The sequence below is a fragment of the Ovis canadensis genome, chromosome 13, assembly GCF_042477335.2.
Source record: "Ovis canadensis isolate MfBH-ARS-UI-01 breed Bighorn chromosome 13, ARS-UI_OviCan_v2, whole genome shotgun sequence".
NCBI classification, from domain to species: domain Eukaryota; kingdom Metazoa; phylum Chordata; class Mammalia; order Artiodactyla; family Bovidae; genus Ovis; species Ovis canadensis.
In genome coordinates, this window is record NC_091257.1 from 21,962,298 (window position 1) to 21,978,660 (window position 16,363).

At 47.8% G+C, this 16,363-nt stretch overlaps 1 protein-coding gene across 2 annotated transcripts in view; it reads left to right on the forward strand.

The window, feature by feature from the left end:
• The first annotated feature begins 13,389 nt into the window (after positions 1 to 13,389).
• Positions 13,390 to 16,363, forward strand: part of ISM1 (isthmin 1) — a 92,557-nt gene continuing 89,583 nt past the window's right edge. The window contains exon 1 of one of the 2 annotated variants that reach the window (XM_069547117.1): positions 13,390 to 15,054. In XM_069547117.1, the coding sequence (XP_069403218.1) occupies positions 14,917 to 15,054 (138 nt within the window). In that variant the 5' untranslated portion in view covers positions 13,390 to 14,916. The remainder of the gene's footprint in view (positions 15,055 to 16,363) is intronic. The other variant, XM_069547119.1, reaches the window with a different exon arrangement.

A 16,363-nucleotide genomic window follows, 5' to 3' on the forward strand; every position in this document is an offset into this window, starting at 1 on the left:
CTTGGGTTAAGTCTTTGAGTTTGGGGGGAAGTGTCTCTTACAACAGCCAATGTTACTTTCCCTGGCTGGTATACGTAGACTTTTTTTTTTTTTTTTTTTTTTCAGAATCACTGGGCCTGATATCACCATGGCATATGTTTACTCACAACACACACACACAAATGTGAGAACAGTTTACTCTTCAATCTTTATGAGTATCCAAAACAAACAAGATGATTTGGCTTTCATATCCCCAACAAATAAAAGCTTCATTCGCAAACGCTAGTTTTTGTTGCCATGGATAAAACTGAAGTACAATTTGAGAACCAAGTTAGACACCAGGTAAATAAAGGAAAATCCCAATCTTGTAAAATAACAACTGCCCCCCAAATTTGAGCTCCAAATTTGAGCTCCGAACACGTGTAAACAGTTCTTTCATGCTTATACCCCCACAAGGCCATTTCACATCTAGCTTTCATCATCCTGTTTACCAAGTGAGAATTTTCAGATTTCAGTTTAGACACATCTGGTTCACAAATGAGCCACGACACCCCCAATCATTGTGAAATCCTCACCACAAGCATTGGTGATGAGATCTTGTGTTTATTAGTAAAGATGTGAGAACCAGTCTGTTGTGAAGCTATTTTGAGTGGAGACATCTCTGATGTGGTATTTTAAAGGTGTCAGTTTGATCTTTCTTTGTTGAAGAACTATTGTCGTTAAATTCACTTCTAATTGCAAATTCATCAGTTTTAGCTTTCTTTCAGATATAACCTCACCTGGACCAAAATATTTTTGGAAAAAAATAATTCAGCTGCTCTTTAGTTGTTAAAAAGAGTTGACATGATCAATCTGTTGGTGTTTTCTTCATGTCTTTTAAACTTCCCTAGGTATCTTTAGATTCCTTGCAACTTTTTCAATGCATCATAAAACTAAGTCATTTATTTTGACATCACTGAAGTCAAGGGTGATTGATAGCAAATTAATTTCTCTTTTGTCTTATACTGAATCTGACTTACTAACAGAGAAGAGAGAGAGATTGAGGCTAAACTACTCAGAATGAATTGATAATAACTTTTGATTAGACCAAACAAAGAAAAAAACTGAATCTCAGCCTGTGCTGTACACCTGCAACTAATATATTGTAACAATCAACTATATTTTAATAGAAAAAATCAAATCTGAAAATAATTCATTAATTTAAAAGTCAACAGGATCTATTGCTGAGCCTGCTCACAGTGCCAGTTGTCTTGCTTTTTGCACTGTCTGCACTGTTGGTTGAGCCCAGGGTAGGCAAGGTGTGAGCTGAGGAGCTGAAGGAGACTTGAGGAGCCGTAGGAACTGCAAACGTGTTTCTTCTCTCTTGGCAGGCACAGCAGCCGTGGCAGCAGCCATAACTTAAGACAGCACAACCATACACAACCCTTCAGGTCTTTTCCAGGTGAAGCTCATAGAGGCATTTCACACCAAGTAGTTGAGACCAAGTGAACACCTCGTGATGCGCATGCACGGTGCTATAAATGAGCTCAGCTCTTATGTTACTGTTTACAAAACGTGGGGTGAGAGAGCCTGTACACACTATCTGGGCTAATTTGCTCTCTCCCTATACCCTCCTCCCGAAAAAGACATTACTACATGAAGAGGTTCTTATTTTACGCAGTTTCCAAATAAGTGTCTTTACATTCCACAGAATTTTCAAGATGCTTGACTGTGACTGTCAAAGAACATATTTTGACTAAATAAATATATAAATAACTTATTCATAAAAGAAAGTTAACCTCTAACATGGTTACAGCCCACTGCTCTGAGGGGCCTGGACAAGATTAACAAAGAATTTAGGACAAAGTGGAGTAGGTTCCCGGGAAATTAGATGAACTCTCTTTGCATACCCCTACATATTCTCAGTCAACAACTCTTCCCATTTAATCAAGACCTCTGCATCTGGAGAGAGATTCCCCAACAACTGGGCCATCGGGAGTGTGGGCCCTGTGATGTGACATACACATGAGAACACGCCACCATCTGGGCGGTATTCCTGCCCAAAGAGCACAGTCTGAAATTAGTCCTGGAGAAACGAACACACTAGTGTGAACTGAACGTCATTCTGCAAAATCACCTGACCTAGACTTCTCAAATTGTTAACAAGACAAAAGACCAAAAGGAAAAGGGTGGGGTGGGGAAGAGACGGCAATTGTTCAAGACAGAAATAACGAGATGGGACCATGACAACTACATGCGATAGGGGATTCTCACCTGAGCCTGGAATAGAAAGAAGACAACTAGAAAGGGCATTGTGCTGCATGCTATGCTCAGTCGCTTCAGTTGTGTCTGACTCTTTGCAACCCCATGGACTGTCACCAGTCAGGCTCCTCTGTCCAAGGGATTCTCCAGGCAAGAACACTGCAGTGGGTTGCTGTGCCCTTCTCCAGGGGATCTTCCAGACCCAGAAATCAAACCCATATCTCTGGCTTCTCCTGCATTGCAGGCAGATTCTTTACCCACTGAGCCACTTGGGAAGGCCCAGAGTGTATTGTAGGAGCAATTAGAAAATTTTGAATGTGAATGTAAATTAGATATAATTGTACTGATGGTAAATGTCCTAAGCCTAATTATATTGTAATGATGTAGGAGAATCTCTTTATTCTTAGGAGCTATGCACTGAAATATTTGAAGTAAAGGCTTGCATTGAGTACTTTTTTCTATGTGACAAATCCCCACAAAAGAGCAGCTATGTATTTAGTTTATTTTTCTATTTAGACTCAGCTCCCCTGGGAAGTTCCTGTGAGCTCTGCTGGGATCCCTTGTGTGTCTGTGATCAGCAGCCAACCGGTTGGACAGCTTTGCTTCTGGGGCGAGTCTGGTGGCTGGCTGGAATGAGTAGGACCCTGTCTCGGTCCCACCTGCAGGTTAGTCCTGACTTATTCACAGGCAGAGGCAAAGTTCCAAGAAAGATACAGAGAGAGAGGAAGCCTGTGAAGTTTCTTGAGACCAGACCACAGCACCGATACAACCTCACTGGTGATGCATTTTCTCAAAGCAGTCGCAAGATCTGCTCAGAGTCTGGGGGTGGATGCCTCTGCGTCATGGTGGGGAAAACTGAGAAGTCACATTGTAAAGGGCCTGGCTGTGGTGAAGGAAAAACTGTGGTCATTTGTGCCAGCTACCACAAGGATGGATGGGTGTTCCTTCAATTACACCTGAAATGTTTCTATAGGATTAAAAGCCTTCTAAATATAAAGCTCCAAAATCACTGTGGATGGTGACTGCAGACAGGAAGTTAAAAGATGCTCGCTCCTTGGAAGAAAACCTATGACAAAACTGGCAGCATACTAAAAAGCAGAGACATTACTTCGTCAGCAAAGGTCCATCTAGTCAAAGCTATAGGTTTTCTAGTAGTGGTGTACGGATGTGAGAGTTGGACCATAAAGAAGGCTGAGTGCCATAGAATTAATACTTTCAAACTGTGGTGCTGGAGAAGACTCTTGAGAGTCCCTGGGACTGCAAAGAGATCAAACCAGTCAATCCTAAAGGAAATCAACCCTGAATATTCACTGGAAGGACTGGTGCTAAAGCTGCAATACTTTGGCCACCTGATGCGAAGAGCCAACTCATTGAAAAAGACCCTGATGATGGGAAAGATTAAGGGCGGTGGAGGGTGGGGAGGGGTGGCAGTGAATGAGATAGCTGGATGGCATCACCAACAATGGACATTAGTTTGAGCAAACTCTGGGATATGGTGAAGGACAGGGAAGCCTGGCGTGCTGCAGTCCATGGGGTCACAAACAGTTGGACATGACTGACTGAATGACAACAACAAATAGGAAGTTGAAGAGAGAAATGGAGGACAGCACTAGAAGTGAGATGCCAAGAGATACCTTGTAAAGTTGTGCTGTGTGCTTAGTCGCTCAGTCGTGTCCGACTCTTTGCGACCCCATGGATTCTAGCCCACCAGGTTCCTCTGTCCATGGGGATTCTCCAGGCAAGAATACTGGAGTGGGTTGCCATGCCCTCCTCCAGGGGCATGTAACTTGTAAAGTTAAGTTTATATTATCGTCTGCTGCTGCTAAGTCGCTTCAGTCGTGTCCGACTCTGTGCGACCCCATAGATGGCAGCCCACCAGGCTCCGCCATCGCTGGGATTCTCCAGGCAAGAACACTGGAGCAGGTTGCCATTTCCTTCTCCAATGCATGCAAGTGAAAAGTGAAAGTGAAGTTGCTCAATTGTTAGCGACCCCATGGACTGCAGCCTACCAGGCTCCTCTGTCCATGGGATTTTCCAGGCAAGAGTACTGGAGTGGGGTGCCACTATATTATTGTCTAAGCCCATTCAAACATACAGTGATGAAAGTCAGAATATTGTTAACATCTGGGTAATGGGTTACTGGGGTGCTGGTAAGATATTGCTTCTTGGTCTGAATAATAAAAATGTCATGGAGCTGTATATACACTTAGGATCTGTACTCTTTTTGGTAGGTATGTCATACTTTAATATTTTAAACTATACATTGAAAAGTAGAAAGAGCAATGGCCTTGAAGTGAAAACCTGATGCTGCCACCAGCTCCTTCTGCAAAATTGAAAATGTCCATTTAATGCCCCGGGCCTCAGTTTCCTCATCTGTAAAAGGAAGCCTGAGGAATTCTAGTTGGCCCCTACCCACCTCTAAACTCAGAGATGCAACTCTGATCAGTTTGCTTTCTTTCTGCCTAGAAATTATTTGTCAGAAGTTTTTTTTTAAAAAAAACCTATGATATATAATATATAACATGGTAATTATACAAATTATAATTATATATTTTATCCTCCAGCTATAGCATGCCTGAGATTTTATTTTGTTTTGCACAGAAATAATTAGAGCAAAGCCAAAGCAATAAAGGAGTCTCTCTTTTAGTACAGATGAGCTACAGAGGCCAGCTATCTGCAAAAGTCAGTGGATGGGCAGGACATCACATTTTAATGTCACACTGGAAATGTAGTCAAGGACCCTGCCACATAAGGAAGAACCATCGTGAACTCTTTCAAACAGCCAACCCTGTTTCATCACCACTCCTGCCCATGCCTGAGAAAAACAGCCCTCCCCTGGGAATGCAGCTTCTCCCCATCCTGGGGCACACACTCAGGGGTCCCTTGGGCCCTGTGTACAGTCAGGGGCTCTAAGGATGAGGTGAAGAGAGACATAGCATCCCTCTGGTTCTCACACATTTCTGTGTGTCTGTGTCTGTGTGTGTGTGCGTGTGTGTGTGTGTGTTAGAGTCTCAGGAGTTGGAGCAACGCTGGAAGCCCAGGTGTCCCACCAGCCTAGCTGTTGCTTTAGCGGGAAGAGCCCCCAGGAGCACCTCCGAGCCTCGGAGGGTGGTGATTTTCTCACTTGTGAGCACTGTGACCCCTGCACAGTTCAAAGGACTCTAGTGGAACAACATTTTGGGGGTTTTGTTTGTGTTTCCTTCAGGGCTTAGAGTCTACCTCTCTGGATCTTTATAGCTACTATTTTCTGCAGTTTTCTAAAAGCTGCATCCATGGAAAATATATTTATGGAACAACCACCAAGTGACTTCAGAAGTGAATGAGACAGACCAATTCCCTGCCCTCACGGACACAGTCTGGAGTACTTCATCTATTGGACAGAGAGACCTGGAACCATTCATCTTGCCTCCTATGGGAGTGACAGTGGAACCTGAAAACAATTTACAGATGAGGAAACTGAGCTGTTTGTTGCTTAGTCCCTACGGTGGGTCCAACTCTTTTGTGACCCCATGGACTGTAGCCCACCAGGCTCCTCTGTGCATGGCATCTCCCAGGCAAGAATACTGGAGCCGGTTGCTGTTTCCTTCTCCAGGGGATCTTCCCAACCCAGGAATCAAACTCAGGTCTCATGCATGGCAGGTGGATTCTTTACCACTGAGCCACCAGGGAAGCCCATAAACTGAGCTGAGAGACCTAAAGAACTTGCCTGAGAGGCTACATGGCTGGTCAATAGACCATTCAACGCCAGTTTGCTACAACTCCTCCACGGATGGCCCTGAGCTGAGCTGGTAAAGCATGTTCATCTCTTAGAACAGGGACTGGCAGAAGCTAAGTCATACGGTCTAGCTGTCTGCGTATTCCGTTGTTCAGTTTCTCAGTCATGTCCGACTCTTTGCAACCCCATGGACTGCGGCACGCCAGGCTTCCCCGTCCTTCACCATCTCCCGGAGCTTGCGCAAACTCATGCCTGTTGCGTTGGTGATGCTCCAGCCATCGTGTCCTCTGTCGTCCCCTTCTCCTCCTCCCTTCAGTCTTTCCCAGCATCAGGGACTGTGCCAGTGGGTCAGCTCTTCGCATCAGGTGGCCAAAGCATTGGAACTTTGTGTATACATGGAGTCTGTGTATACAAGGTCTTATTAAAACACTGCCACTCGGGACTTCCCTGGTGGTCCAGAGATTAAGATTCTGTGCTTCTAATGCAGGGGGCGTGGATTTAATCCCTGGTTGGGGAACTAGCATCTAGCATGCCACGTGGCGCTGGGCGGGGGGCGGCGCTTTGACTGCTTTCCTGCTGCGACAGCAGAACTGACCAGTTACGACAGAGAGCTGACAGCCCACAGAGACCAAGACACCTGCTCTCTCTCCAAAGACTCGCCACCCACCCTCACAGCACGTGGATCAGGGCAGTGTGAGACCAGAAGCAGAGCCTCCAAGTTCAGTGGCTTAACATAATTTTTCAAGTGTATTTTTCCTTAAAAAGCGAAAAATAGAGTTGCCATATGAGCCAGTAGTCCCATTCCCAGTCCCAATAGGCATATACTGGGCAAAAAACTCTAATTCAAGAGGATACACACACTCCTGTGTTTACAGCAGCACGATTCACAGCAGTTAAGGCATCCATCAAGCTAAATGCCCATCAACAAGCAAGTGTGTAAAGAAGGTGTATATATACACACACACACACACACACAAAGGATTATTACCCAGTCATTAAAAAAACACAAATTTGAGTCAGTTGTGGCAAGGTGGATGAAACCTAGTGTCAGTTATACAGAGTGAAGTCAGAAAGAGAAAAACAAATATTGTATATTAGCACATACAAATGGAATCTAGAGAAGTGGTACCAATGCACCTACTTTCAGGGAAGGAATGGAGATGCAGATGAAAAGAAAGGGCCTGTGGACGCAGCGGGGGAAGGAGAAGGTGGGACGCACTGGGAAAGTAGCACTGACCTATAAACACGCTCATACGTAAAAGGTGCAGCTGGGGGAGTCCCGTATGCACAGGAGTGCGGTCTGCTGCTATGTGGCCACCCAGAGGAAGGGGATGGGGGAGAGGAGGGAGGCTTAGGAGGGAGAGGATAAATACATAATTAGGACCAGTGCAGTTGTCGTATGGTGGAAACTAACACAACATCGGAAAGAAATCTTCCTCCAACTAAAAAATAAATTTTAAAAAATCTTCAAAAACAGTTGTGGTAATACATACAGTGGAATACTACTCAGCCATGAAAAAAAATGAAATAATGCCATTTGCACTAACAGGGATGGACCTAGAAATTATCATACTAAGGAAATCAAGTCAGAAAGAGAAGGACAAAAACCATGTGATATACATAGAATCTAAAATATGATGCCGAATGAACTTATTTATAAAACAGAAAGAATCTCAGACATAGAAAACACACTTAAGATTATCAAAGAGGTAAAGGGGGTGGGGGCAGGATAAATATTGAGTTTGGAATTAGCAAATACAAACAAAATATACAAAATAACTCAGAAGAGAAGTGAAAGACAAAGGAGAAAAGGAAAGATATACCCATCTGAATGCAGAGTTCCAGCGAATAGCAAGAAGAAATAAGAAAGTCTTTTTAAGGGAACAGCATAAAAAATAGAAGAAAACAACAGAATGGTAAAGACTAGAGATTTCTTCAGAGAAGGCAATGGAAACCCACTCCAGTACTTTGCCTGGAAAATCCCATGGATGGAGGAGCCTGGTAGGCTGCAGTCCGTGGGGTTACACAGAGTCAGACACAACTGAGCAACTTCACTTTCACTTTTCACTTTCATGCACTGGAGAAGGAAATGGCAACCCACTCCAGTGTTCTTGCCTGGAGAATCCCAGGGACAGGGGAGCCTGGTGGGCTGCCGTCTATGGGATCGTACAGAGTCAGACACGACTGAAGCGACTTAGGAGGAGGAGGTGAGGTGTCTTCGAGAAAATTAGAGACAAGGGAACATATCATGCAAAAATGGGCACAATAAATGAAAGAAACAGTAGGCACCTAATAGAAGCAGAAGATATTAAGACAAGGTGGCAAGAATACACAGAAGAACTATACAAAAAAGATCTTAATGACCCAGATAACCACGATGGTGTGATCACTCACCTACAGCCAGACATCCTGGAGTGTGAAGTTAAATGGACCTTAGGAAGCATCACTATGAACAAAGCAAGTGGAGGTGATGGAATTCCAGCTGAGCTATTTCAAATCCTAATGATGATGCTGTTAAAGTGCCACGCTTAATATGCCAGCAAGTTTGGAAAACTCAGCAGTGGCCACAGGACTGGAAAAGGTCAGTTTCCATTCCAATCCCAAAGAAAGGCAATGCCAAAGAAAGTTCAAGCTACCACACAATTACACTCATTTCACACACTAGCAAAGTAATGCTCAAAATTCTCCAAACTAAGCATCAACAGTACGTGAACTGTGAACTTCCAGAAGTTTAAGCTGGATTTAGAAAAGGCAGAGGAACCAGCCATCAAATTGCCAACATTTGTTGGCTCATCAAAAAAGCAAGAGTTCCAGAAAAACATCTACTTCTGCTTTATTGACTATGTCAAAGCCTTTGACTGTGTGGATCACAAGAAACTGTGGGAAATTCTGAAAGAGATGGGAATACCAGACCACCTGACCTGCCTCCTGTGAAACCTGTATGCAGGTCAAGAAGCAACAGTCAGAACTGGACATGGAACAACAGACTGGTTCCAGATTGGGAAAGGAATATGTCAAGGCTGGTCACCCTGTTTATTTAACTTATGTGCAGAGTACATCATGCAAAATGTGGTATTGGATGAAGCACAAGCTGGAATCAAGATTGCCGGGAGAAATATCAATCACCTCAGATATGCAGATGACACTACCCTTATGGCAGAAATGGAAGAGGAACTAAAGAGCCTCTTGATGGTGAAAGAGGAGAGTGGGAAAGCTGGTTTAAAATCTAACATTCAAAAAACTAAGATCATGGCATCCAGTCCCATCACTTCATGGCAAATAAACAGGGAGGCAATGACAATAATGACAGACTTTATTTTATTGGGCTGCCAAATCACTGCGGACAGTGACTGTAGCCATGTAATTGCTCTTTGGAAGAAAAGCAATGACAAATCTAGACAGTGTTTTAAAAAGCAGAGACATTACTTTGCCTAAGAAGGTCCTTCTAGTCAAGGCTATGGTTTTTCCAGTAGTCATGTATGGATGTGAGAGTTGGACCATAAAGAAAGCTGTGCACCAAAGAATTGATGCTTTTGAACTGTGGTGCTGGAGAAGACTCTTTAGAGTCCCTTGGACTGCAAGGAGATCAAACAAGTCAATCCTAGAGGAAATCAGTCCTGAATATTCGTTGGAAGGACTGATGCTGAAGCTGAAGCTCCAATACTCTGGCCACCTGATGTGAAGAGCTGACTCACTGGAAAAGACCCTGATGCTGAGAAAGACTCAGGGCAGGAGGAGAAGGGAATGACAGAGGATGAGATGGTTGGATGGCATCACCGACTCAATGGACATGAGTTTGAGCAGTCTCTGGGAGAGGGTGAAGGACAGGGAAGCCTGGTGTGCTGCAGTCCATGGGGTCTCAAAAAGTCAAACACATCTGAGCAACTGAACAACAACAATATATATTAAATAGATAACTAACAAGTTCCTGCTGTATAGCACAGGGAACTATTACAATATCCTGTAATAAATCATAGTGGGAAAGAGTATGAAAAAAGAATATGTATGTATAACTGGATCACTTTGCTGCACAGCAAAAACTCACACAATATTGTAAATGAACTATACATCAGTTTTTAAAAAAAGGTTATTTCTAATCACACACTAGCCTGGCTAAGGTGTTCTGGGCAGAGTTGGAATGGGTAAGGGCTCTGTGCCAGGAATTCAGGCTGATCATTCATCACCCTGCACAGAAATATCCAGCCACCAGACCGAATTCTACTAGCCAGAACTCAGGCACACGGCTGTATCTAGCTGTAGAGGATATTGGGAAATGTAGTCAACTTGTGTGTCCAGGAAGAAGAGGAAACAGGTTTTGGTGAACATCTAGCAGCCTCCACCACAATCCCTAAATGCTAATAATTTTTACACCCAGAAAAGCCTCTGGTTTTGACTTTGCAAAAAATCTGATTTACACCTCACACACAGTATGCATAAGTGTAACTTTTTTTAATTGAATCCTTATCTTTTTGAGATATATACTGAACTATGTATGAGTGAAATGATATGATGTCATGGATTTGCCTCAAAATAATTTGACAATAGAAAGTTAGAGTACAGATTTGGTCACAAGTTTTATTGAAGTTGGGTTATTTATTATACCCTCTTTACTTTTGTATATATTTTTAAATAATAAAAACATATTTTAAAAGACTATATTAAAACTACCCTTTGCTATCTTCCAACAGTTTTAGTAAAAAAAACAACAACTATATATATAAACAATAAAATCCTGATCATAATAGACTACAAGGTTCTGTTAAGTTATATTAACTATAGGTGTTCTGGCTTGTTAATTTCTCTTATTTTACCCAACTATTCCAGTCAAACAAGCCTGTCTGCAAAAGAAATAGACTAATAATAAAATTTGTGAAAGAATAGTATGATCAAGACAGAAGAATTAATATTTACAGATCAGCTACTTATAGTAGGAACAGTCTAAAGAGAGTTAATTCATTAAGTAAGGTCTGTATAAAAATCACATGCTGTATCCATTAAACAAACATGGATTGAGCATATACTCCACGCAAGGCTCTGTGCTTAGCTCTAGAAATATAATGAGAGGAGGCACCTGTCCCCGACTTGAGGATTGTACTTGTCAGCACAGGCTGAACTAGCTGCGTAGCAAACATCCCCAGTCACAGTGGTCTTGAACAACAATGTGTATTTCTTACTGCACAAGGTTACATGCAGGTATTCCTGGTGCAGTTGAGCATAGCTCTCTGTTGAGCAGTAACTTAGAGATGTCGGCTCCTCCCACCTCAAAGTCCTTTGCCTACAGAAAGCAAAGAGAGTGTGAGAGATGGTCACTTCATGTTTAATGGCCAGATCAGAATGCGACCGAGCCCTCCACCATCCCACCTAGACCCAGTGCTGCTGGGAAGTGTCTCTAGCTGTGAACAAAGGAAGAGGGAAAAAAAACAACAACAACAACAAAAAAACCTGGGTACTGGTGCAAGGGAGATGTGCTCTGGAATGTTCTGCCACAAAGGTGATCCAAGTATGGTATAAAGGCAGACACACAAACAGATACATTATACTAATGCACAGTTAGATCAGTAATAAAAGATATGAATAAAGTGCTGTGGACACTCTTAGGCAGGTAGGATTTTTAAAGTTTCCATTAACTGTTGGTATGATTTCCTAAATGTGCTCGACACTTAATTTGCTTGGGCTATTAAATTTATAATTCTTTTTCACAAAACTTGCAACCCAGTTTTCCCTAACTCCTCAAAAGCAGAGCACTGCCAGTAGCCTTGTTTGGGAACAGTCATCACAAGGCATGGAGGTTTATCAATACTAGTTATGTGTGCTTACTAGAACATAAACTCACCTGGAATTCGGATTTCACAGCATGCAAGAATTTTAATAGGATTCATTCATACATTTGTTCGACATTTTATACAGACTTTAGTCCCCAAAATTCAATTTACAATTTTTACAACATTTTACAAAGACTTTGATCTCCAACTCTCCTTTTACACATTTACAAGAATTTACACTCGCTGCAAGGATTTCTTTCTGACATTTTTGTAAAAGTTATTTTTCCTAGGATCCAAAAAAAATGTTCATTTTAGATGAGAGGAGAGGCAGTTGAGGCTTACATGTGGAGATTGTGTATGATGGAAACATGGGATACAGCAGAAGTGCCTGGATTCTAATTTAGACCAGCCTGCCTCAGGCAATGGGAAAGTCATTGGTCCCTGTGTGCCCACATCACAATCTGGTACAACTGGGGGTTAGAGCCACCCTAAACTCTCTGGACACAGGATTCCAGTTTGCCTTCTTAATTTACACATTCCATCAATGTGCTGATTAGCCTGGACTCCCTCACATCTTTCTAAGTGATTCTAACTTGGAAACACACAGGAGGATCCCTGTGGGATCTCAGAGCCCCTGGGATCTCCTCTTTGATCTCCCATCTGAACCCGGGACCATCTATTGTTTCAAATTCTTCCTCAGCGCTCCAGTTGGCAATTATTGGCATTTTAGAGCCTGCGGATTGCAATAAGATGCCTAACAGGACCTGCTGCCTAAAAGTTTAAAGCGCTCTCTCCCTCCAAACATTGCTCCCTTCCCAAAGCCCTCCCTCCCAACCACACACAAAATGACTGAAAAGGAGAGAAATGGAGCGTTTTAAGAATCTGTCAATGTGTTAGTAAGATGCTAGGGTTGGTTAGGATTTTAGAGATGCTCACAAAGCATCTCCAGAGCAGTAACTATCTCTTCTTGCCCCTGACACAAAACCAACCGGTGCACCAAACTTTGGGCTTCCCTGGCGGCTCAGCGGTAAAGGATCAGCCTGCCAATGCGGGAGACACACGGATTCCCTCCCTGGGTGGGGAAGATCCTCTGGAGAAGGAAATGGCAACCCACTTCAATATTCTTAGCCTGGGCAGTCTCAGGCACAGAGGAGCCTGGCAGACTACAGTCCACGGAGTTCCAAAAGAATCGGACGCGACTTATCGACTTAACAACCACATACTATACTTTAACCACCGCTATTTAAATACTGCAAAATACCCGGGCGAACACTGCCCCCACCCCCACCCCCGTGAACTTTCGTAATGATAAAAGTGTTTTCGGTCTGGATTTGGCGAAGACTTGGCTGAGGTGCCTTGTATAAAGACGGGAACTCTCGGAAGGGAGTTGATTTAAGAATCTTACTTGAGTTTGTAAGGATGGGAGCGGGGGAAGGGGGCGTGTCGGAGAGAAAGGTTTGTTTGGTTAATTTCGGTCCCCGAGGGAGAACGGAGAGGCACCACCGTCGGGACGCTGGAACCCAGGATGCGAGGTGCGCTTGGAAATTGGGGAAATTTGGGAACGCCTAGGCTGAAGGTTCCGCTCGCAGGGAGGAAAGGACGGGGCGGGCACAGGGGAGGAGGCAAGGAGGGACCCGAAGGGAGGCGGCGGAGGCGGAGTATAAAAGGCCCCGGCCAGCCCCGGCGCCCGCCACTCCGAGCCTCTTGCAGAAGGCGGGATGCGCGGCGCTGCTGCGGTGAGCTGAGCCCAGCCCCGGACCCGGCTCTCTCGTGCATCCGAGGCGAGGACCGCGCGCCCTCTGCTCGACCCTCGAGCCCTTCCACCGGCCGGCTGTCCCCTGCGAGGCATGAGCGGCGCGCGGGAGCCCGAGGTTTCAGCGCGGTCATGAGACGCTGGCCCGGGAGCGGCAACTGGGCGACGGCAGCCCCCAGGGCCCCTCCGGGCGCGGCGCCTCCGGGATGAGCCCCCCGGCCCGCGCCGGCCTGAGCTGAGACTGGCCCCCACTGCCCCACCTCCGTCCTGCGCGCCCGAGCCACGGGCACCGCACCCCTGCCGCTTCTTGCCGAGACACCTGCGCGCTGGACCAGACGGACGCCCGGCGAATCGGACTCGCCTCCCTTCCCAAGCTCTACTCACCGCCGCCGGCGCCTGAGCAGCGGTGCTCGGTGAGCGGGCGACCCACCGTCTGGGAGCGAGTGTCAAGACCTTTCTGGAACGACCCCGTCTCTTCCCCCTCGTACATAGGCCAGCTGCAGGGAGGGGCGCACAGTCGCCGGCAGACACCTGGCGGGGCCGGCGCCCTCTCGGTTCTCCATCACCACAACTCCCAACTCCACTTGTCAATAAAAGTTTCCAACCTCGCCCAGGCACCCCCCACCACCCCACAGCCCCGAGCCTCGGCGCGCGCGGGGCTCTGCCCTCGCCGGCCGCAGCGACCTCGGCAGCTGGGGCGCGCGCTCGGCGCAGCCCGGCAGGCGGACGCGGACTCCGGAGGGGCTCGCGGGTCACCTCCAAACAGTGACAGCCCCCGCGCGCCCGGGGCCCCCGCCTGGAGCCGGCTTTCCCGAGGACTCGGCGGCGGGGCGGCGCGGCCTGCGGCCGGGAGGAGCGCGGGGAGGAGGGGAGGTGGCTCGCCGGGTGAGTGGCTACGGGCGGCAAGGGCGGGGGAGCCAAGCGTGGAGGTAACTGCGGGCCGCCGCTGAAGCCCTCCTCCTCCTCCTCCTCCTCCTCCTCCTCCTTCTCCTCCTCCTCCCGCTCCCCGCGCTCCTCTGGCGGCCGCTCCCGCTCCAGCTGCGGCGCCGCGGCCACATCTGCGGCGCCCATGTGCGCTCGGGGGCTCGGCTGCGCCCGCCCCGCCGCCGCCCCCGCTGCCCGCTGCCCGCAGGGTGGGCCCCGGCCCGGCCCGGGCCCCGGGCGGCCCGCCGTCCCCGCCGGGGAGCGCCGGGGTTCGCTCCGCCGCCGGCTTGGACGCCCCCGGCCCCGCCGTGGCTCCGCCGTGGTGCGGCGGCGGGGACGGCGGTGGCGGCTCCTGCTCCCCGGGCCTGGCGCGCCCCGCGGCAGCCAGCGCCAGCGCTGCGGGCTCGGGGAGCGGGGCCCCGGCGGGGGCCGAGGCGGGAGCCGCGCTGCCGGACTCCCGGGCTCCGACTCCTCCTCCCCCGCCGCCGCCGCCGCCGCCGCCGCCCGCCGCGCCGGGTCCTAAAGCCGCGCGCCTGCGGAGGATGGTGCGCCTGGCGGCCGAGCTGCTGCTGCTGCTGGGGTTGCTGCTGCTCACGCTGCACATCACGGTGCTGCGCGGTTCCGGAGCTGCCGACCGGCCGGACGCGGCCGCGGCCAACGCCAGCCGGGCCCCGCTGCAGGTGAGTGCGCCGCCGGGCAGGGGCGCGCGTGGCGGCCGGGACCCGGGGGGCTGGGTGCTGACCTCGCACCTGAGAGAGGCGGGGAGGCGGGTCCCCGCCCCACCAAAGAACAGCTGTTTGGGCAGTAGTTTGGCCGGGGCCACCCGTCTCCAGCCTGGACGGAGCGGGCTAAGTGCTTGGAGGCTGAACCGCCTCGGAGGTCCGGGGGCACGCTCCTCCGAGTCTGTCACCAGGTACCTGAGCGTGAGACTAGCGGAGGAGTGTGGAGCACGCATGTGTTGGCTTTGGGATGCTCTCAGACTTCGGTTGCCCTTCAGAAGCGAAGTGATGTTGTTCTGAGAGGCGGGGAGGAGCGGGAGGAGACCTCAACTTAGGACAACCCCCAAACGAGGTCTGGGAGGAAGAACCAACCCGGTTGAATCTGCCAACTCAGAAAACAGTGCCAAAGGTCAGGAAATAATTTCCCTGAAGAAAGTATCCCTGGTCGCCCACGTGGTCCCCGAGCCAACCTTGCACCTTCCTAGCCTGCGGAGGGCGCAGAGTCAAGCCACCTGTTGTACTTTAAGATGGCGTTACCTGGGGCTTTAAAAGTTGACAGCGAAAGACTTCTTCCAGCTTTCCGCCCCTATTGAAGGTCGCCTTAGGAATGGAATTCTGACGGTCTGTGCAGCTCCAGCGCAGTGTGTGTGTGCGGGGGGGGGGGGGGGGTCACAACTAGAGAAGGGATAGCCGGCGTCAGACGCAGAATGGATTCTCCGGTTTCCAAATAAAGGGTTGCCCAGGTAGGGATTTTCTGCCGTTCCCTTGAAAAACACCTTTCCTTGGGTCTGTCAGAGGTGTTGACAACTGTCAACGTGGGGCATGGGTAAAGAAGTCAGCAGGGATTTTCCCAGGAGGCAGCAGGAATTCACTTCTAAAATCTCCTCCTCCAAGCAGCCCCTCTGAAAACTCTGTACTCTGGCAATGTCTAGATAAGCATCATTCATTGTTGCCAAAGGGTTTTAAGATCATTGCCCTGTTAATTCCTCCCTCACATCTTTATGCAGTGTGTCGCCTAAAAACCCTAGTGTAGAGAGAAGAATTCCCTTAAATACTTCCAGAGTGCTTTCCATGTGCTAATTTTAAGTTCTTTGCAGAACTTAACTAATTTAATGATGTAGTTCATGATGTATATTGTTAATATCCCCACCCCCACCCCTGCATAGATGTGAAAACCGAGGTGCAGAGGTTAAGAAACTTGCAAAGTTTACACATCCCAAACTCTTGGTTTGTTGCACCGTGTTCTGTCTCTGGCAGGGTGTTGTAGACT